The sequence below is a fragment of the Vicia villosa genome, linkage group LG7, assembly GCF_029867415.1.
Source record: "Vicia villosa cultivar HV-30 ecotype Madison, WI linkage group LG7, Vvil1.0, whole genome shotgun sequence".
NCBI classification, from domain to species: Eukaryota; Viridiplantae; Streptophyta; class Magnoliopsida; order Fabales; family Fabaceae; genus Vicia; species Vicia villosa.
In genome coordinates this window covers 83,275,485-83,298,972 of record NC_081186.1, presented here as the reverse complement: position 1 = coordinate 83,298,972, position 23,488 = coordinate 83,275,485, and the positions used below count along the sequence as shown (strand labels likewise).

Here is a 23,488-nt window from a genome sequence, read left to right as displayed (position 1 = left end):
AGGATACAAGGAGTTGATGGAGGATGCCCTTGCGGAAAGGTTGTTCTTGAAGGATAGGACTTGTGAAGGTGAGGTGTTTGACTTGACTCCTCGGCACTTGTCTTGATATCTGACACTTGCTTGGGGATGAAAAAATGAATTGTCACTAGCTTGCCCCAGCTTGTAGGATCTCTTGAGATAAAACTTTGATATGCTTGAATCATGGAGATTTGTAATGGTCTGCCCCAGTGTGGATGAAGGGATGAATGCTCCAGATTGAAGGGAACTCTTCCACCAGATGGGTGCTTCAGAGATTTGCTTTGTGGATGACCAACCTTTGCCTTTGTAAGATTACTTGACTGACTTTCGATGTTAAGCTTTCCTTGGTATCAAGTACTTACTTTCTAATTAGAGACAATTCTGTTTTGAAAAGATAATGGGAATGCAATGCACATGTTAATCTCAAAGAAAAAGTTTTATTTGTCAAAATGTTGTACTGATACTAACACAAGTGACACAGCAACATTAGGAGTCAGTTTTGACATGATTTATAGTTTGTATGCTCTCGGAACGAACCATGCTTCAATTAGGACTTTTGAGGGTTGTAATGTGGCCGGGTTCACGGTTTGAGAAACAAAGGATAAAGGCTCAAGTTCTACTTAACCCACCCCTTCTTCGTGATGTTCTCCAGTCCTACGTTCAGCTAGTCCGACACGAGTATTCGCCTTTCAGGAAGGATTGTGATGGATGAGGATCCTTTATAGCTTTGATGGAGGTGGCAGTCACCTTTTTGTGCTTTTGTTGATGGTCACGACAACTTGTCCTTTGGAGGATTTTTCTTTTGCTTTGTCTTTTGCTTTCCCTAACTTTTGCCTGGACAAGAAGTTTCTTTTGATTTTGGTTTTCGTTGTCCAGCGGGATATGCCCTAATTTTTGCCTAAGTCAATTGCTTCAAAGCTTTTTTTTTTTTTGACTTAGCGGGCTATTGTTTCTTTCTTTCTTTTTCTTTTTATCATGATTCATGACTTTCTTTTCATTCTCTTTTTTTTTGTCTCGTTCGGGAACAAATTGTATGACTTTGGTGATTGACTCGATGAAAAGGTTGTGACTGCCTTCTTCTTGGTGAATGAGAGACATCCATTGTAGATTGTGCTCTTCTTCTCTTTTTTTTTTGTGAGATATGAGATATGATTGATCCTCTGATGGAATACCTGAAAGTTGAGCACTCGGTCGCACTAACTGAAGACTACCCTGCCCCTGGTTAAGATTGAGGGTTTTGCATGTTTGAAAAGAAACTACTACTCCTTAGGCTCAAAGGGGTTGACGAGGGTTTCACTCCCTTATAACTCCAGTGTTTAGGAATTGAAATAATGCCTGTACATCGTCAGCAGGATCTTTGTTCCAGAAGCATACAATTAGTGATTCATGTGTTTTTGATTTTTCATCATTCTCCTTTTTTAGTTGCTTAAGACAAATGAATTGAATATCAATGAACATAATGACAAAGATGAAATGATTTGAGAAAAACATGTATATTGCATTATTTTTTATTTATTCAAACAGAATGGGTTTCTTACAATGAGAAGTACTTGATAACAACAAAAGTATTACAATTGAAAATACTCGAGAAATCTAGACAATGGCAAGATTGGCCTTATTATGATGTAAATAAAATGTTCTCTGACAAATATAAAATCCTCATGGTCCACTGGTGGAAGGTGCCCCCTTTAGGGGGCGTGGGATTCTCTGATAGTAGCTTAATCTTGTTTGTAATTCCCCATGATTCTTCTTCTGTGAGCTCTTGTCAGATATCGGTGTGGAGGAATCGTCTTGTCTGATCTGATGGAGAGGAAGAGGTAAGAGTCTTGGTAACTATGGATGCACATGCATGAATGCAAAAATGTTAATGAAGATGCAAATGTATCAGGAATCAGGATCAAGGATCAAGGCCTCTTGGATAACAGCTTCTCATGGTCAATAAGATATGGTCGAACCCTCCAGATTCAGAGGTTCGACGTTGCTTTCTGGATAAATAGCTTGTGCATAAGTCAAAGATGGTCGAACCCTCCAGATTCAGAGGTTCGACGTTGATTCTGATATATAGCCTTTGCATAAGTCAAATAAGGTCGAACCTTCCAGATTCAGAGGTTCGACGTTGATTCTGATAGATAACTGATGTAGAACTTTTGTATAAGTCAAATGTCCCAGGATCAAAGGTTCGACGCCTTTTGTTGAATAGCAGAAATCCGGGTATGATGAAGGTTAGGTTTCCTGTCCCATCCCAATCTCACAGGTGTGTAGTCTAGACACGGACAAGTGGTCCCTAATGGTCACTAGGGTCTACAGTTCTCATGGGGTACAAAGTGTTTGAGGCAACAAGCGTGCCAGACACATTGTTCCATGAAAGAACCTCGCCCAGTTGTGGTACCCCATGTCAAGCTCGATCATAGCAAGCGCTACGGGAGTCAACATGAGCATCCACGCTAATCCTATGTGTCACTGGCCTGGGTAGTGGGCCTTTTACCTCATACAAACCCCCCACCTGCAAAACAGAACAGAAGACCCCAGGGAACACAAAATATAATCCATATGCATGATGTGCAAACAGAAATAAACATGATATGCATGCAAAGAATAAGCATGCAAACATATATACAAGGTATAGACATAAAACAAGTAAACACCCAGTAAATAAACAAACAAATGCAGGCTAGGATCGACTCGCTAAGAATGGACCCGCAATAGGTCTAGCAACGTCCCCAGCAGAGTCGCCAGCTGTCGCACGCTCGCGAAAAAAGAACAACAGAGTCGCCACCAATATATTTATCCCATAAGGGAAAGGAATATCAGAAAACCTAAGATGGATAAGAACGAGGTCTTTCGACCAGAGATAGGGTACGGGAGTCGGTTACGCAAGGGGAAGGTACTAGCACCCCTCATGCCCATCGTACTCGATGGTATCCACCTACGTTTGTTGCTATCTAAAGGGTGTATAAATCTAAAGCTTAATTACTAAGGGAATGCATGCAAATGAATGAAAAGAAACACGGGGAAAATAAGGTTTTTAAATAGTTGTGCTCGCTTAGGCCCCGCGACCTAATGCCTACGTATCCTTTTCAGGAATCAGAGCGCCGTAGTTCGGCTCTATAGTTTTGTTTGTTTTTGTGTTTTTTTAGTGGACGAAGTTACATTCGCACTCCGCTGCTCGACCTCTGGAGTCTTAAGCTGGGAATGGAGCGGAAATAACATGTCCGATTAAAGAATGCCTCGGAGGCGAGATAGAGAAGAGAGTCTGAGCGTTTCGAGGAAATCCCTTAAGCAAGGGAAACTCGAGTTACTCTTTGGTTTGTGTTTTTTAGAGGTTGGGAACTTACGCCTGAATGGAACCCTTAAGCAAGGGAGCTCCAAGCACTCGAACATCCCTTAAGCAAGAGAAGTTACAAGCTTCCATTCCCTTTTTATTAGTCAAAGTATTTATTAGTCATTTTTTATGAGTTTTCTTGGTATTTTTTATGGGAAATTTATTTGGATATTGTTAGGTGTTTTAAAGTTGAAAAGGAAAAGAAACTAACCTAAGTATGAAGGGAATTTCTACCTAATGTTATCATGGTTTCTACCTAAGGTTAGGAATAAAGGAAACATGAAAATAAAAGTCACAATTAGAAGTCAATAGTGAGTAACACAATGGTACAAAATTATACACAAGCATGAAGTAGCAAGTCAAAAACATAGTGCAAAAATGAAGTAAGATACTACTATTTTTTTATGTTGATTTTTATGGGAGAAATTGAATTACAAGTCAAGACTAAAAAACAAATAGCCTAAAAACTAATATTTTTAATGATTATTTTTATATGTCAAAATTGTGTTAAAGGTCTCAAAATGGATATGAGCAAAATAGCATTTTATTATTAAAAGAAATAACAAAAACTAATTAACATCTAAATTGTTAATTAAAAAAATTGAAACAGGGGTGAACAGTGAAAATGGGATTGTGAGGAGCAATGGGTGCAGGCCCACTGGAAGATTGGCCCAAACAGAGTTTGTTTTTGTTTCAATTCTCAGCAAAAAACAGTGGCAACGGGCTCAAGAAGGGGGCGAATAGCAACGATTAGGCCCAAAGGTGAATTGAGTTTGATCCATATCTTATGTTTTTAATACTCGGTTTTATTCAAATAATATCAGATTTTGATGTTAATTAGCAATCAATGACAATTAATCAGACTTGAATCCTACCAACATTTTCCACTAATATCATGAACTTACTTAATTCAATTTGTTAATTAATAAAAAAAAGAAATTGAAATGAACAAGAAAAGGGGATTAGGGTAAAATGTGTGACCTTTGAGCATCAAACGAATCTTCTTCCTCCTTCACGAAGAATACACAGCGGCGGCCGGCTCACCCTTCTTCCTTTCACGATGAAGCGCTGACGGTGGTTCTTCTTCATCTTCTCCGACCACCACTCACAATGCCGCCGTGACTCATGCTATCCACAACCTCCTCTTTTCGATTCCTAACCCCAATTTCTTCGTTCAAAACTCAATAACCCCTGATCGAAGCGTTTGGAAGAACCCTAGGTTCTGAAATGACGATCGATGTTGGGAGGAGAGCAAACCGGAGAGGAGATTCCGAGCGGTGCGAAAACGAAGATGAGTGCAAGCAAATGGAAGAAGGTCACTCCATGTAAATATCTATGTAACTCTCGTGCTCTAGATCGTTTCCACTTCGTCTTACTCCTTTCTTCTCTGAATTTCTGCTTCTGTGTTGAATAATTGTCGATTCTACAGGTATACCTTGAAGATGATGAAGATTGTGCGATTATTGGAGTTGAAGGATCAAGATGATGAACGTGATGATGAATTTGCAGAGGGAGTCGAAGAATGCGTGAAGGCGACTTGTGGAGGGAGCAGTGAAACAGAAAAATGGTGGTAGTGTGAATGGAGATGATGAATGAAGTGGGAGTGATAGTGAAGGTCGAAGGAGGCTATGCTTCACCTCTTTCAGAGCTTGATCAATGCTCTGAAGAGGATGGTTCAAGAAGCTTTGAATGAGTTTGGTTATGGAGGAGATGGGAATATTCAGAGAGAGTGATGAGAATGAAGAATGAAGAAGGTGAAGATGATGAATCAGTGTGAGGTGATGAACAAAAAATGGTGGAGTGAAAGGTTCTGTTATGGTGAGTTGTGAAGAGAGGAAAAATGGTGGAAGAGAGTGAAGAATGATGGAGGGTTCTGTTATATAGAGGTTGGTTGGGGGAAGAGAATCAGTTAGGGCAGAAGGATTTTGAGCCCTTAGATTGAAGAATCTGTTATGGAACTGAAGGTGGAGATTGAGTCTGAAGAGGTTAGTTATTCTTCTGATTTTTCTGATAGCTGTTAGTTAGGAGTTAGTTAGTAACTGTTTGGTGGTTAGGTTGTTAGAAGTTAGGAAATTCTGTTAGTGAATGTTGGGAGTTGGTTAGAGATTCGGTTAGGGGTAGTTATAAGATGGTTGAGGTTAGTTAGGTAGTAACTGAATTGGTTATTGGTTGTTAACAGTTAGTTATCTGTTAAAAACTGTTGGGGTTGGAGTAAATATATGATAAATGTAGGGCTGGCTGCAGGTTGGTTTAATTGTTGCAGGGACTGTTTTGAAAGTTAGTTAGGAATGGGAAAAAAGAATGTTAGTTCTGTTAGAGAAAGAAACAAATGGGGCTGACTGAGAGTTGATTGGATTCTGTTATGAATTGTTTCTGAACTGGCTTAGTGTGTTTGATGCAGGGCAGCTGAATTGTTATGCAGGTTTTGGATTATGATTTTGCAGGACTGCTATGTGTATGTGGTTATTGTTTGGTATTTGTATGTGAATGCTTCATTGATGCATGGCTATTAATTTAATATGTGCAAGGCTGTTTTTGGTTAGGTTTTTATGTGAATGTATGTTAACTTAGTTTATATGCAGCTGGAGCTTATCTTATGGTTTGAACTGGTGCAGGTTTGGAGGTTTGCTTTAGCTTGAAACGTGGGGCACGAGGCTGTGAAGGCTTGGAATGGATGGGTTCGAGATGGCTCGTGTGCGTAGCGAAGAGCTTGAAACCTGGGTTGTTGAATTTGTAATATATACTTAGGTGGCTACAGCAAGAATGTGAACTTGAATGGGAATATTTTGGTTGAACATGTATTGACTCATTAACTCATGGAATAGCCTTAGGAAATTTGTATAAGCCTTGATAATAGTACTGTAATGAACTTTGGATTCTTGACCAAGTAGCCTTTTATGTTTTTTTCTTTAATTCGAGAAGAACTTCTGAATCTTGATGTAATTTTGACTTATAGAGGGATCTTTTCTTCTTTTCCCTTTGAGTCTTTTACTTGCATGCTCCTTTTGATTGATGTCTTACATAGAATTCTATGACCATAGTGTGAACCTTTTAAAGTCTTTATCAAAGCAACTCAATCCCGGCAATGATCCAATACACATCATCTTGCTACATATTCATCAAGTCTTGCAACATAACTTGTAATCCAAGCATTTCATCAAATAATTGTGTCCACATTTCCTTAAGAAAGATCCTTTTGATACTAGGGAAATAAACCTTAATTCAGTTGATGCCTTTGATCCATCCACACTAATTTAATGAAACAACATTGTTCTCAATGAATGAATGTATGATTTGTTAGATGAATTTAATGGAGGTATGCAGGTGAATTGAAAAGCCTGAGCCAGATGGATGTAAATTAGGATGGGCAAATTTTGGGGTGCAACACCTTGAAGCAATTTCAGGCCCTGTTTTGGGATTCACTTGCTGCATGGTCCTTGAATCAGTACATTCAGCCCCTACTTTTCTGGGAGTTGTCTGCCTTGTCCTCATTTTGGTTGGATAAAACACATCGGCCGAACTATCAATCTTTGAAGCAGCAGTTTCAAACTTAGATAAGTTGAATAGTTCCCTAGATGCAGGCACAAAAGGAGGTCGGATGCCCACTTTACTAGTTCCTTCACGGTTATTATTATTTACCATCTCGCATTTGATATCATACTTCTTAGCCAATTCAGCACTGGATCTAAATAGAGGCAACCGAAAATTGGCGGTAACTTGTTCACCCTTTTGTGCGGCAGCCGTCTTCTTTTGCAAGTTTGAAACCTTCTTCATTTTCTGTTAACATGGAAAATATTAAAAGAAGTTACATCAGGAAAAAGAAATTCTAATCAGTCACAAATCAGAATGGAAATTCTAATGATATCAAACGGTTAACAATAACTCACAAATTACTGGACATGAAATTCTAATGATATCAGAATGGAAAATAAAAACCAGTTACATCAGGAAATAGAAATTCTAATCAGTCACAAATAAAAACCAGTCACAAATAATTCACTAATTTGCAATATCCAATCAGTTACATCAGAAATTCTAATGATATTGTCATTCTCCTAATGAAAACAGCTCATAAAACCAATACATGAAAAGTTCAAATGGAAAATAAAAAAGAAATGTATTACACCAGAAATGAAATAGATTGACATTAGTCCATGAAATCAAATAGGGTATCATCATAATCAAAATCCTCTCCATCACTTTCAGCTTCATTCATTTCATAAGGTGTTTCAGCTATTGTTGCAGGTATGTCTTCCCTAACCCAATTTAATTCACCATCACCATCACTATTTTCTCCACTTTCAGCTTGTAAGTTTGACGGGTCAGCAATGTTAAAGAAATCTCGTGGAACTGTTTGCAGAGCATAATGCCGGTTTGGATCAAAAGGGTCTTGGACATAGTAACATTGATGAACTTGAGAAGGTAGCACAAATGGATCATTCTGATAAATTTTCTTATTGAAACGCACACAAGTAAGTCCGTATTTGTCTTTTTCAACCTCAAACCAATCGCACTTAAACAATACAAAGTTGAAATTTCCATAGTAGTATAACTCAATTATATCAACAATGGTTCCATAATATGTGATGGGTTCTGTCCTAGGATTTCCATCCTTGGAGCTAGCGAAACTTGAAGTTAGTGAAACTAAAGTTACGCCAGAATTTTGAGTTTTGCGATTTGTATCTCGTTTCCTAGTATGGAACCTATATCCATTAATGACATAACCTGGATACCTCTTTGCAACAAAATTAGGACCTCTAGAAAGTTTTTCAAGTTGTAATGGCACATCATCATTCTGGGCACGAGTTTTAAACCATTCACTAAATTCTTTACTTTGAGTTTTGGCCTTGGTCCACTTCCTTTTGTTAGTGTTTGAATTAACACTTTGATCATGCTCACTACAAAAGTCAACAAATTATATGTTAACATATCTCTAATCTTAGGATTAGTAGATAAATACATAGGAGGACAAATAGTTATTGTACTACCTGATGTAAATTTGAACTTCATTGCAATTGAATAAGATGTATCGATGGGCATCATCCTTTGATTTCACATCAAGATGAAAGGGTTTGCCTGCCCCCCCTAAAGGACGACCGGCAGTTGTAAAGTAATCATCTGGATCTGTTTCAAGTGAATCGGTAACATCATAATTCCGACTCTTCCTATTAAACCTTGTATCTACATTGCTATGCAAATACCTTGAGCAAAATGTTATAGCTTCTTCAGCCAGATACCCCTTGGCAATAGAACCTTCAGGATAAGCTCTATTGCGGACATAGTTCTTAAGTTTACACAAGTATCTTTCGGTGGGATACATCCATCGAAATTGAACAGGACCACCCAATCTAACTTCATTTACAAGGTGAATAGGCAAGTGAACCATTATGTCAAAGAAACTTGGAGGAAATATCATCTCCAACTGACAAAGTATCTCTGCAATCTCATTTTCTAGGTAATCTAAATCTTCCACTTGTATAACTTTCTGACATAGAGAGCGGAAAAAGGAACCAAGACGAATTAGTGGGGTTGCCACCTCCTTGGGCATTGTGCTTCTTACTGCGATTTGCAACAAATAGTGTAACATGAAATGTGCATCATGACTCTTGTAACCAGATATTTTTCTGTCACCAACTTGTACACATTTTGAAATATTTGATGCAGTCCCATCTGGTAACTTGGCAGCCTTTATAACTCCACAAAAAATTGACTTCTCGTGCGGAGTCATTGAAAAACACGCTTTTGCAAACTCTGAACGTCCTCCACCAATCTCCCTTGGATGAAGTTTTTCTCTAATTCCCATTTCTTGCAAATCATAACGGGCTTTAATATGATCTTTTGTCTTCCCCATGATGTCCAAAAGAGTTCCAACAATACTATCAAATATGTTTTTTTCAATGTGCATTACATCTAAGTTATGGCGCAATGTATTTTGAGCCCAGTAAGGCAACTCAAAAAAAATTGACCTCTTCTTCCACGGGCCATCAACTTTCTTCTTTTTCTTCCCAAATTCATTATTGAAATCTTTTAAGAGTTCAAGAATTTCAGCCCCGTTTAACATGGATGGTGCAGTTCTATGTTCTTCTTCTCCGTTAAATGATTTGACATCGTCTCTCCAAGAATGAGTTCTTGGTAAAAAGGTACGGTGGTCCATATAACACATCTTATGACTGTGTTTGAGGTATAACGAATTGGTGTTAGATTTACAACAAGCACACGCCAATTTTCCTTTGGTGCTCCATCCCGACAACATAGCATAAGCAGGGTAGTCACTAATTGTCCACAGAAGAGCTGCACGCATTTGAAAAGTTTGATTCATTGAAGAATCATATGTCTCTATGCCGGATTCCCATAACTCCTTTAGCTCCTCTATCAGTGGTTGGAGGTAAACATCGATATCGTTGCCTGGAGATTTTGGTCCAGGAATCAACAATGACAACATTGTATATTCAGGTTTCATGGACAGCCAAGGTGGTGTGTTGTATACCATCATCAAGACAGGCCATGTACTATGAGATAAGCTCATGGTCCTAAATGGATTAAACCCATCACTCGTTAAGCCAAGTCTTACATTGCGGGACTCACTAGAAAAATCTGGATGGAGCTCATCAAAGTCCTTCCACGCTTTACCGTCAGCAGGATGCCTCAATTTTCCATCTTTTGAGCGCTCTTCTTCATGCCATCTCATTGACTCAGCTGTCTTTGAACACATGAACAACCTTTGTAGTCTAGGAATCAACGGAAAGTGCCTCAAAACTTTTGCAGGAACTCTACAGTCATTTTTGGGTTGCTCAGACTCGCATCCTTCAGTTGCAGCATTTTGTTTCCACCGTGAAGCTTCACAAATAGTGCAAGAATTGTCCTTTTCATGCTCCTTCCAAAATAGCATGCAATCATTTGGGCACGCATCTATCTTCTTATAATCAAGGCCTAAACCACTTATCATGGCTTTTGTCTTGTAAAATGATTCCGGAATGTTCAAATCAGGCATTGCTTCTTTCAATAATTCTAATAGGGCAGTGAATGACGTATTGCTCCAGCCGTGGAGACATTTCAACAAGTAGAGTCGAATCGTGAATGATAACGAAGAGAAGTCTTTGCATCCAGGGTACAGTTCTTGTTCCGCCTCTTTAATCAAACTGTAAAACGTTCTAGCCTCGTCATTGGGACCTTCACCAACTCCGTGTGCTTCTGCCCTATCTCCATATATGTCATGCAATAAGCCAGGAATGTCATCATGTGATCCATCTTGATCTTCCATCCCATCACCAATTTCCATAGACCTTTGTAGTTTCTCCCCATGGTGCACCCAAACGTCATAACCGTCTAGAAAACCTTTGGCTATTAGGTGATCCCTAATAATATCCCTGGTTTTCCAATATATATTTTTACACTTAGCACAAGGGCATAGAAGTTCACCTCCTTGAGGACTTCCTTTAGTGAAGGCAAAGTCTAAAAATCGAGTAACACCGTTGATGTACTCTTGACTAAACCACGGTAATTTAGTCCACTCTTTGTCCATCGCTTGATAATCTATATATTTGAAACACAACACATAACACATTCAAAACACATAACACATTCAAAACTGAATTCATATAAAAAAATGCACTAACAGTACCAAAACATGTGTTGAGCAACCAAAAAATTACTGGGACAGAATTATTGTATATAAATGGAATTACTGGGACAGAATCTTTGCAAGAAATAAAATGCAGTTGGTGGTGGCAGAGGCGGATCTCTCTCTCTCTGACAGAGATTGGAGAGAAGTTCCTCTTCCCAGCCAAAGAAAGACAGCCTCCACTAAAAATTCCAGACAGATTTACACTCTTTTTTTATAGTCGAAAATAAGAAAAAGCCTATAGAAAAGACCCTTCAAGGGAACACTCCTCACCTAGGTAACAAGACCAGACCCAGCCTTCCTCCTCATACCCTCCACAAACTAATCAGAGGTATCTCTCTCTTTGGAATCATAGAGGGACATTTCTTTTCACCAGAAAGAAAAAAACGATTTTAAGGCGGGGGTGGACACCCATCTAAATCGTCAGTGTTCAAGCTCCTCTCATAAGTCTCACAAAGATTTAGGACATACAAAATTACAAACCCCCCTCAATAAAATTTCACTCTGCATCATGAGGAATCCAGTTAAACAACATAAGTACATATGATTCTGTTACTCATCTTGTTTTAGTGTAACTAATATAAATAAGTACAATTGCATTTGAACATAATACCCTACTGTAGTGGAATCATCAATATCAACGCCATCATGAACAATAGATATAGTAATGATACTTGCAAATTGCAACTACTATGGATAATAAGCATGAACAAAGTGAAAGAGGAAAATCATAATCAATGCATAGTCAGTTTCCAATATATTATGATATGAAAGTAGTTACTAGTTTGCCAAAAAATCACTTTTCTACTTAAAGGTCATCAAACACAAATCATTCCGCTACAAAGTACATGTCAAAATCAACTCTAGCAAGATCTAATCCAACACATAGGAAAGCAGCAGCAAACACAAATCTAAGTGAGCTCAGAAACAAGTTAGAACACTGACCTTAGTGCCAAAAGGACCTTCTGGATGATCTGTTTCAAGAATATTCCTCCCCTAAACAAACAAACAAAAAATACATAATTACAAACTTCCTTCAAATGAATAATCTATAGTATATTGCAGCATAATAGAGTTTCAGAGTAAAATTCATAAATTATCATACACATACACATATCATAATAACAAGAATTTCTTCTAATAATCACAAGAAATTCAATTCAATTTATGATATTAAGCATAACTAGCATTCTGATTTCGTCCCAAACAGAAAATCAATTTTAGATTTAACAATACTAACAGTCAAATAACGGAAATAGCAGTTATAACTTGAATCTAACATACTTTCTCAACCTAAAATCCAGATCAGTTTTCAACCCTAACAAAATCTAACCTAAATCACCATAACAAAGTCTAACACAAACTCAGTGCCTCTCTCAGTTTCAAATCACCATAACAAAATCTAACATAAATAACAACAACAGATATAACAATGCAGAGATTAGGTCAAAATGAAGCCCTCAGTAGATTAGGTCAAAACAAAACATGCATCAAATCACACTATCCAAACATCAGTAGTAGAATTTCTTTAAACATAGATTAGGTCAAAAAGAAACCCTACCGTATTAGCCTCCAGAAGCTTTGGTACCTCACATGCAAAACAAAATATATATTAGGTCAAAAAAAATCAGAGGAGACGAGGGAAGATGAGGAACACGAAGAGAGAAGAGAATCGTACCCAGATAATCGTACGCAGATGAATAGAGGAAGCCTCCAGAAGCTTTGGTACCTCAACTACAAAACAAAATATATATTAGGTCCAAACAAAATCAGAGGAGACGATAGAGAAGATGAGGAACACGAACAGAGAATCGTGAGATGAAGAGAGTTAGGGTTCGTGAGTTAGGATTCGTGAGATGAAGAGGGTTAGGGTTCGTGAGATGATTGAGGTTAGTGAGATGAAGGTGAAGCAGAGATGAAAGCAGAGATGAAGGTGAAGAATCTAACCTGTAGGCGATGGAGGTGGCAGCAGCGGCGGAGCGGCGGAGCGGCGAAGCGAGATGGAGTTTTCAGATAGTTTTGGGAGATGAAGTTTTCAGATAGTGTTTTGTTCACATATGGCTCGATCGTTTTTGTTGTTCTTTCATTTTTTTCTTTTTTTTAATTAAAAAAATAGAAAAGAAAATATTAAAAGATAGAGGGAAACTAAAAAAAAAGGAGGGAACTTTTGGAGGGTTTTTTTTGGGGTTTTGGCCACAGTTTGAACTGAAAATTATAGGCCTCGGTTTCTTAGTTGCGGCCTAAAATATCTACCGCTATACAGGCCACAGTTTTACACTCCGGATTCAACATTTCTATAACATACGTCTACGCTTTGATAATCATGGCTAAATCATATATGTGGCCACAGTTTCTGAGCTGTGGACAATTTTAGCGTGGCCGTAGGCCAAATTTCTAGTAGTGTATCTTCCATTCATTTCCATGGCCCAAGCTTCCATTGATCTAGCAAAAACTATAAAATTCAACACAAAATGCAAAGATAAGCACTATTTGACAATAATATAAATATAAGAATATAAATATATAAAATGATAATAAAATACTATTATTAATCACAAAAAGACTTGAAAATTACCAAAAATTACCCAAGATATTAACACAATTTGGTAACTAACATAGAGTATGCCAAAAGTTTGCTCAGCAATGACTCAGGGGAAACCTTCGACCCCTAGACCCTAGGGATTCAATGTATACATGCCATTTACACCAGGATTATCGATGCCGATGCGAGACCCTCCATATGGCATGCCAACATCCTTTATGGAGGATTTACACAATAGTACATCCACATTTACGAATCCTCTGAAAACAACATTCTCTCCGTTACAAGGATCAAGTTCTAGTATTAATCAGTCGAATCAGAATTTTCGATCACCAGGATTCACTAATCATTCGCCTTTTCTTACCACAAATACGTTAGCGATTTTAAGCCAACAGATGGACGCAAGTAACCACGGAATGCTGGAAATCCTTGCCCAACAGATGAGTAAAATATTCAACCCATTGATCCAAAATGTAACTCAGACAAACTTGCAGAATGCCCAGTCGAATCAACAGATGGCTGCACAAATGGGACGAATTGCAAATTTCTTTGGAGCCCCCATAGAAACGATTCGCGATTAGGTAAGAGAGAACAGGGGTAGAGCATTCGATAAAGATCAAACAATTAATCAGACTCAGCCAATCCCACAGAACATAGGTGAAAACAATCAAGTAGTAAGGGTCGAACCACTACGAAACCAACAGGCTATACTTCGTGAGGAAGAACCTAGGAGAGTAGTAGTTGATCGAAACCAAAATGATAACGAAATAGTCCAGCGTTTTCAATAGAATGAGATGTTGGGAGAGAACAACCTGGCCACCATGATCGAAAGAATCATGGTGCAAAACGGGGTAAATGTTGGTCTTCGAAGACCAAGATATACTTCCCCAATATCGGAGTACATTTTAAAAACTGAATTATCCAGGGGCTGGAAAGTCCCAAAATTCACAAAGTTCTCTGGTGACACCAGTGAATCCATTGTCGAACATATAGCTCGTTATCTTATTGAGTTCGGGGATATAGCCAATAATAAGAACCTTCGAATAAAATACTTCCCTAGTTTGCTGACCAAATATGTGTTTACATGGTTTACCACCCTTTCAACAAACTCAATACAAGATTGTCCTCGATTGGAAAGACTTTTTCATGAACAATTCTACATAGGCCAATCAAAAATAAGTGTGAGTGAAATAGTCAATGTGAAGTGCAAATTTAGCGAACCTGTAGATGATTACCTCAAAAGATTCTATTTATTAAAGGCAAGGTGCTTTACCCAAGTACCATAACACGAATTAGTCGAGATGGCTGCGAGGGGATTAGATTTCTAAATAAGAAAGAAATTAGATCCAAATTATTTTAGAGATATGGCTCAATTGGCGGATAGAGTTCGACAAGTGGTAGAATATCCAAGAACTATAGTGTATATTAATATGGTAGAACAATCTGGAACTATAGTGTGTATGAATATGATAGATCAATCTAGAACTATAATTATATGAAAATAATAGAAGAACCTAGAACTATCGTGATACTAAACTATCATGATAACTCTAGAAAGGACTAATATAGTGTAGAAAAATTCACTACCATTGAGAGGTTGGTAATTTGAGCCAATAAATAGGCAATGCTATCGGGGAAATCAATGACATAGCCTTCTTTCTAAACAATTCTTTAAAACTATCTTTTATCTACTATCAACTAATCAACTACCAACAGAAAGGTTTCCTATAAATTCAAGCAACTTACTACCAAATTTATTTCCACCCAAAATGAGCATAGATAGTTGAGTACAGTTAGTTAAAGAAAAAAGGATTGCGAAGCAAGTCATTAAAAATCTCATTTTGCTGATGAATATATATATATATATATATATATATATATATATATATATATATATATATATATATATATATATATATATATATATATATATATATATATATATATATATATATATATTATGTATGAGTAACCAGATAATAGTTTCTCTTGTACATATGCAACAGCTAGAGGATGTTCAAAATCAAACCAACCTAATAGAAAACCGTAACCCAAACCAAATAAAATCGAAACCGCAAAAAATCGCATTTGGTTCGGATTTGATTGGATCATCTTTTAACAAAACCGCACAATTTAGTTCGGTTTGCAGTTTGTATTTTGTAAACCGAATCAAACTGCATTATGTTAAAACAGATGAATAATCAATGGTTTTGCCCAGACTACCTAAAATTCTTAGCTCTGCACTGCCAACGTCTATTACATATACTACTCTTGCGTGTGATTCAATAAAAAAAAAATTTTGCTATTCGCACCGGTGTCGACCCACCACAGGTGGGCCACTAATCCGGCTCGTGCGGAGAGGCATGCGCACTGGCCAAGCAAGATTGTTCCACCTGGGAATTGAACTCGGTATTCCCCAAGTACGTCCTTGGACGGGGCTCCTTGCCAATGGAGCTCAACCGCTTGGTTGTGATTCAATAATTTTAATTCTATATTATGATAAAGATAAATATCACAATTTTAGTAAGAATATTCTCTCATTTAATACCACAATTTTCTTAATCTATCTATTCATTAACTAAAGAATAGATAAGAATAAAAAACATTTACACCAAAACTTTACATGAAATGCATCGAGGAAAATATATTGTAACTACAAACACGGATTTAGTAAAAAGAAATATATTGTAACTACAAACACAAATTCTTATAGGAATTGAGCGTGATACAAAATAAGACAGTAAAAAAACAATCATGATGAGTCCAAGACTTGTCAATCTTCATCTAGCTGAACACCATTATTTCTTTTTATCATAGTAGTAACAATGTCTAGCGGGACAACTTCCGTTTAATTTCAAACAACTCCAGTATGACATGTTTTGTGAGCATTCTTTGAGTAGGAGATTCTTCAGAACATGCAACTCCTATTTTACCAAACATCACTAAACACTCCTCTATGTTGTTTTCTACAATCCATGTCTGATCTTCAACAAATGGCATAACCAAACGTGAATCTACTATGTCAAGAATTTCTTCAGGAATTTTCATCTTACACAGGTTGTGTAGACTAAGATTCTCAAAAAACAAATTATCTGTTGGTCTCTTTCCAGTAAGCATTTCCAACAACAGAATTCCATAGCTATAGATATCTCCCTCTAATGTTACCGGACCACCAGCTCCATATTCTTCTCAAATTAGCAACAACAAAAACTTTAATACAAAAATAAATAAAAGATTATAAATAATATTTTGTAATGGTTAACAAGCAATTACCAGTGCTACATAAAAACAAATGGTTAACAAGATGGTTATATACGAAGGTTTTGTTATATATACTATATATTTCTTCAAAACAATTAGTAGGTGCTAGCTATTCACACAAAAAATGCAAAACATTATCAATGGGATAGAAAGAATTTTACCTGGAGGCACATATCCTATAGTTCCTTTAATTGTTGAGGAGTCAAGTTGATCTTTACTTGAATGTCCTGTGGATCCATGAAATAGCCTGGCCAAGCCAAAGTCTCCCAAGTGAGCTACATTATCTTCATCAAGAAGTACATTGCTTGGCTTAACATCACAGTGAACAACAACTTGATCTTCATCATGGTGAAGATAATCCAATGCATGAGCTACATCAAGAGCAATGTCCACCCTTTGTGTGAGGCTGAGACTATGATTTTTGGACCCTTTATTATTGTGCAACAAGTTTTCTAGACTCCCATTAGGCATGAACTCGAAAACAATAGCCTTGAAATCTTCGCCCTTGTAATCAATACTTGAACAACAAGTTAGGATCTTGACAAGATTCCGATGTTTCATCTTTCCTAAAGCATTGCATTCTGCCACGAAACTCTTTGCTGCCCCGCGTGTTTCAAGATTCAACACCTTTACAACAATTGGTCTTTCAAAGTTGTGAAGAGATCCTCTGTAAACCAAGCCAAAGCTTCCGGTTCCAACCAAATTGGATGACGAAAATCCATTGGTTGCTTCATGTAACTCTCCGTAAGTAACTCTTAGTGCCCTATTTTGAAGAGATGGTGAAGAAGGTAACTTTTTGGACTTTTTCGTGAGAATATGGACAATTATAAAAGCTACGAAAGAAATCAAAATCCCACCAAATACACTGGTGATGATAAATTTCTTTTTTAGAGACACTTTATGTTTCTCAGAGGAAGCCCTAATGCATTTTGGAAGCTTCAATTGAGGTATCCCACCACAAAGGTTCTTATTTCCAGTTAGTGAAATTGCTGATACATTGCTAAAGACACCTCTTATGGGAACTTCACCATAACGATTGTTGAAAGACAAGTTCAACATAATCAAAAACTTCAGATTTTCTAGTTCAAAAGGGATTGTGCTTGAAAAATTGTTGTGAGAAATGTCAATGAATTCTAAGGACTTTAAAGATCCCAAGAATGGAGGTATTTCTCCATGGAAAGAGTTTCCCCATAACATAAGCTTTGTTAATGTCAAACAAGAAGTGAGATCCTTGGGAATTTCACCGGTGAACTTATTTGAGTGTAGACTCAAAATTGAAAGATGATCCAAGTTACCAAACTCTAAAGGAATGGGACCTGTCAATGAGTTGTTGCACAAGTATAAATTTATTAAATCCTTTAGATAGCCAAATGTTTGATTGGGTATATCACCGCTCAATTTGTTTTCACAGATATTTAATATCTGCAGTTGGGTGCAATATCTGAGAGTAAATGGAATGTTTCCTTTCAGTTTATTGTCAACCAGATATAGCTCAGACAACTTTGTAAGATTGCCAATGGCTGTAGGAATTTTACCAGATAATTTGTTTACTTGTAAGACCAATCCTACTAGATTCTTAAGCTTTCCAATTGAATGTGGAATTGTTCCCTCTAGGAAATTATTTCCAATGTTTAAGAAAGTTAAACCGATTAGTTGCCCTATTGTTTCCGGTATCACTCCGTAAATTTGATTAAACCACATATTAAAATAACTAAGATTGATGGAAAAATCATACTAAATTATAATCCTACAACTTCTTCTCAAAAAATTTCCCGCCAAAATCTATAATAAATTAATTAACTAAAAATATTAAAATTTACAAAAAAAAAAAAAACTATTCATTTACTCTCTTCTTTTTGCCCCATTCACCAATGTTTCTATTAATTATTAAATTAATTATTAATATATAAAATATTAACTCTCACTTTTCAACTAACCATCACGTTAAATTAACCCTCACATTAAATATTGAATTGAAATAATTTCATTTTATTAATTTTACTTATTAATTAATTAATAACTGAATTTAAATAAACCCATTAAAACATTAAACATATTAAACATAACCATATCATAACCCACTAACAAAAAAACCACTTCTCTCCATCTCCCATGTCATAACAATGTATATAGAACGTGGGGATGCATTACTCACATGTTCGGATGCATTATCATTCAAATGAGCTATGATGGATTTAAATTTATGTATCAATTTCCAGAACTCTTCCTTCTACACACTCATGTCTTTTAATTCTATTTCAAAACTTCTTCTACTTATTTACGTAGACCACATCATATCTTATTTCATATTTTTTTTAAAGATACAAATTTGGTGAAATCTAAGTAATCTTCTACTAAACAAAGACTATCAACACATTCTGCTAATACAACTGCATATTTATTATGTCTTTCAACACTTATAGATACAATTTGTCATTCTTTATATGAATATGAATGTGTATGTTTATTCCATTACAGTTGTTTAGATTATGATAATCTCAACCTCACTTCATTTTACTTCATTTTTTCTTTTGTTTAGGTGACTAGATTTCAGTTTGTATTAAGGTAACTGTTATTATTTATTTATTTTTATTTGTTTCACTTTATATTAAGGTAATTTTGTATTCTCTATTTTATATTTCTATTATTTACTTATTTTTATTTGTTTAAATATTATTTTATTTTTAATTTTACTTTTTTTACTAATTTTAGTTGTGTTTATTTGCAGGTGATTTTGAAGCATTCTAAAATACATTTTCTTAGTAAAGGTTCTTTTTTAATAAATCAAGTTGTGAAATAGAATGAGTTTCAAGATGAATTAAAATATATTTTTTGTCATGTAAAGAGAATTTTACTCTTTATTTATTTTATTATTACTTTTTAATTATTATTTAACATTATATTATTTTACTTTCTTCTAATTTTATTGATGGTCGCTAGCTAATTCACTTTCTAGGTATAGACTTATCACAAATTTTCAAAAATATTTTGTTTTATTAGTTGATATATTTGGTTAATCTAATAGGTTGTAAATGAACTTTACAAATTAATTTAAATTAATGATTTTTATTTTTCTTTCTAATTTTAATAATTTTTTAAAATTTTTGGTTATGTTTTATTTTGTTGGGTTCTCTTAGTTTTATTATTGTTTTCTAATATTTACTACGGTTTTATTTTTTATTTTTTTTTTGTATTTTATCAAATAGGTTGTAAATGATCTTATTGATCTTTACAAATTATTCTAAATTAATGATTTCTATTCTTATTTCTTACTTTAATATTATTTTCTAATTTATTGTCTAATTTTGGTTATGTTTTATTTTGTAGTGTTCTTTTCATAGTTTTATTTTTTTAATTAGTATCTTATTAATATTTTACTGTTGTTTATTAATGTTTTTATTAATATTGAAGAAGTCGAGTTGTATGAGAAAGTAACTTAGAAACATTTTTTATTTTTTAATATATGGTTTTTATTTTATTTTTTTAATTTTTGATCTATTTTATATTTCTATTTCCTAATTCAAAAATTTTCTAAATTTATATAAAAAAGATAATTAATTAAAATAATTATCATAATTCATTAAGACAAAAAAATTATCATAATCCACCTTCTATCACAATGCAATGTCTCTAGCTATCTCACTAATCCAAAATTTACTTACGTATGTAAGATAATAACTTGACTTCTAAAAATTGATTAGTATATGAATTTTTATTTATATACAATTTTCATTTTTTTAATTATCTTATAAATATGGAATTTATTTTTTCATTTAATTTAAACTATTTAAAATAAAATAAACTATCATAATCCATTAAAACAAATAGAACGAAACTCTCACACATGAAAAATAAGGAAATCCACCTTCTATTACAATACGTCTTTAGTTATCCAACTAATCCAAAATTTCTTTTCATTTTTTAATTATTCTTTTTTTATTTTGTTTATCATAGTTTTTCTAATTATTATAGCTTAATTTTGATTTTTATTATTTACATATGTAAGATAATAAGTTGATTTCTAAAAATTAATTAATATATGAACTTTTTTTATATATAATTTACATTTTTTAATTATCTTATAAATAAGTATATATTTTATTTTTCATTTAATTCAAACTATTAAATTGTTTTTTTTAGTAAAATATATACTTTTTAGAAAATACTTAAATCATATTTTTTAATATATATATATATATATATATATATATATATATATATATATATATATATATATATATATAATTTTACCGTGCATCGCACGGGTAGACGGCTAGTTTCCTATAAAACTAGGCAATTTACCACCAAATTTATTATGTGCAAAAATGAGCCTCGACAATTTAGTACAATTGGTTAAAGAGGAAAGGAAGTCCAAATCGTGAGCTTCTCCACTCCCAAAATCATTATGGCCAATAAGAAAATTCTCGAGTTTATTTAGTCGACCCAAAGTAAGAGGTATTGGCCCATTAAAATAATTACCTCCTATATCAAATTCTTGCAAATCAGTGAGATTAGAAATTGAAGATGGAAAAGTTCCGCTTATTTTGTTCCATCCTAAATAAAGCCCTTGAAGATTGGGGAAAGCAAGATTCATATTTGATGGTAGGCTACCAAATAAGTTGTTTCCCCCAACATCAAAACTTTGAATATTTGAAAGATTATAAAGAGAATGAGGGATTTCACCTGACAAATTATTTGAATCTAGATTTAGCCATTTCAAACCTGACAAGCTACCTAAAGAATAGGGTATGCTTCCTTCTAAGTGATTCCACGGAAGTCTTATATTTTGAAGTGATGAAATATTTCCAAGGGAAGATGGAATAGCACCAACTAGGTTATTTGCACATAGATTCAACCTAGTAAGATGCTTCATGAATCCAAACCAAGAGGGAACTATTCCTGTGAGTTGGTTGTATGGCAAATCAATTACCTCAATACTTGTGCAGTTAGTAAGTTCTATAGGAATTTCTCCTTGAAGTTTGTTATTCCTTAAGTCAAGAACTTGCAAGCGCTTCAATCGACCAACTTGTTTTGGAATTTCACCATGCAAACCAGTGTTGGAAAGTTTGAGTATTCTAAGAAAGGTTAGATTTCCCAAGAATGGTCCGAGAGTCCCACCCAGAGTTTTGTTCTCCAAATGCAAGACAGAGACTCTCATGTGACGACGGCCACATGTAACACCCTGCCATTCACAGAAATGTAGAGACTCATTCCATGATGGCAGAGAATCAGGCACCCCATTTGTAAGTTTTTCCTTCAAAGCTAGCAAAGCAAGCTTATCCGTCTGAGAGCTCAAAGAAAGAGCAAATGTTCTTGTTGACTGCATGTAATAAACCAATACTTGGATAGCAAAGCACAGAAAAAACATCATACATGTCCTCATATTGCGCTATTGGAGAATCTGTATTATGTTATACACAAGCTTTGAGATAGGATCAATATATAAAGGGAAGTATGTACTATGTATGGCTGTAAATAAATTTGACTATTTATTTTGACAAAAGAGCTCAGTTATTAAGGACATCAAATGGAAAATAAATGAAATTTATTCAAAATATTTTACCAAACAAATATCAGATTTAACAAAAAAGCTTCTGTTGTGAATGCGTAAATGGTGATATTGGTGCAACACGTAATTAATAAAGACCACTAACCTCTAACATGCTACTAATTATGTTAATTGATGATTCATGTGTTAATAATTAAGGTCAGGGAAAACGACGGTACATAGATGATTTTCAATGGAAAACCCAATTTATAATGAAAAAAGATGAATGTTTTAGATTCTCTTAATTTTTCAAATTAAAATGCTACCTCTATTTTAGATACTAGAAATATCATTAAAAAATGTAATGATGAAAATATTTAATAGTGGTTAGATACATTTATACATTTTGACTTTGAATTCATCTTTCTTAAAATGGAACTCTCCCATTATTTTAAAAAATGAAGTTTGTTGGAACAATTTGATGTTACCAGTATAAGAAAGAAGAAGGAAAATGTTTTTCTTTTGACTTAAAATACTTTACTTTCCAAGTTGAAATTGATTAAAGGCAAGAGTTATGATTCATTAATAAGTGGAATATTCTATATTGAATTAAGAAGATGATTATGTATGAGATCTTCACAACCTTAATACACATGCAATTTAATTTGTTGTATAAGTTATCTAACTAACTTTTTTTTTAATAATTAATTATTTCAATAAAATCCACAGGAATAATTACAAGCAGTAAAACAAACCCTCTTCTTTTTAAGGTGGACTTTGAAAAAGCTTACGATAAGGTAAATTGGTTTTTCTTGAGAACTATGTTAATTAAGATGGGTTTTGAAGCGAGGTGGGTTAGATGGATGGAACTATTGATCTTTCAAAGTCATATGTCCGTGTTGGTGAATGGTAGTCCGACCGATGAATTTGTGGTGGAGAAAGGTTTGCGGCAAGGTGATCCTCTTTCACCTTTTCTTTTTGTTTTGGTAACGGAAGCGTTGTCGGCGTTGGTTAGGAAGTCTATGGAGCTTGGGGAATTTAGTGGTTTCAAAGTTAACGGTAGATGTGTGGTGGATATTCTTCAATTCGCGGACGACACTTTGTTGGTTGGGGAAGGGAATTGGAAACACGTTTGGGCTATTAAGGCGGTTTTGAAGGCTTTTGAAGAAGTATCGGGTCTTGGTATAAATTATCACAAGAGCAAATTGATTGGAATCAACATTAATCCGTACTTTT

At 34.9% G+C, this 23,488-nt stretch overlaps 1 protein-coding gene, 1 long non-coding RNA gene and 1 pseudogene across 3 annotated transcripts; 1 reads left to right on the top strand and 2 right to left on the bottom strand.

Annotated features, from left to right (window-relative positions):
• Positions 1 to 4,198: 4,198 nt before the first annotated feature.
• LOC131621010 (uncharacterized) lies at positions 4,199 to 6,317 on the top strand. Of its 2 annotated transcripts, none has more exons than XR_009289417.1 (2): positions 4,199 to 4,665; positions 4,770 to 6,317. It is a non-coding gene; the product is annotated as an uncharacterized LOC131621010 (long non-coding RNA). The 2 variants fall into 2 exon arrangements; XR_009289418.1 differs by having other exon boundaries at positions 4,199 to 4,677.
• A 1,170-nt stretch (positions 6,318 to 7,487) lies between these two features.
• Positions 7,488 to 10,862, bottom strand: LOC131619515 (uncharacterized). Its single transcript, XM_058890603.1, has 3 exons — positions 9,400 to 10,862; positions 8,329 to 9,216; positions 7,488 to 8,238 (listed from the first exon to the last, which is right to left on the bottom strand). The coding sequence occupies exons 1-3, from the start codon at positions 10,860 to 10,862 to the stop codon at positions 7,488 to 7,490; spliced, it is 3,102 nt and encodes a 1,033-aa protein (XP_058746586.1).
• A 5,256-nt stretch (positions 10,863 to 16,118) lies between these two features.
• Positions 16,119 to 22,163, bottom strand: LOC131621009 (probable LRR receptor-like serine/threonine-protein kinase At3g47570; annotated as a pseudogene).
• Between the last annotated feature and the right edge of the window lie 1,325 nt (positions 22,164 to 23,488).

Coding starts and splice junctions, on each gene's coding strand:
- LOC131619515 (XM_058890603.1), bottom strand. CDS start 10,862: ATGGACAAAGAGTGGACTAAATTACCGTGGTTTAGTCAAGAGTACATC. Junction 9,217..9,399: donor CATAGAACTGCACCATCCAT/GTTAAACGGGGC, acceptor CATATTTGATAG/TATTGTTGGAACTCTTTTGG. Junction 8,239..8,328: donor GAAGTTCAAATTTACATCAG/GTAGTACAATAA, acceptor TGACTTTTGTAG/TGAGCATGATCAAAGTGTTA.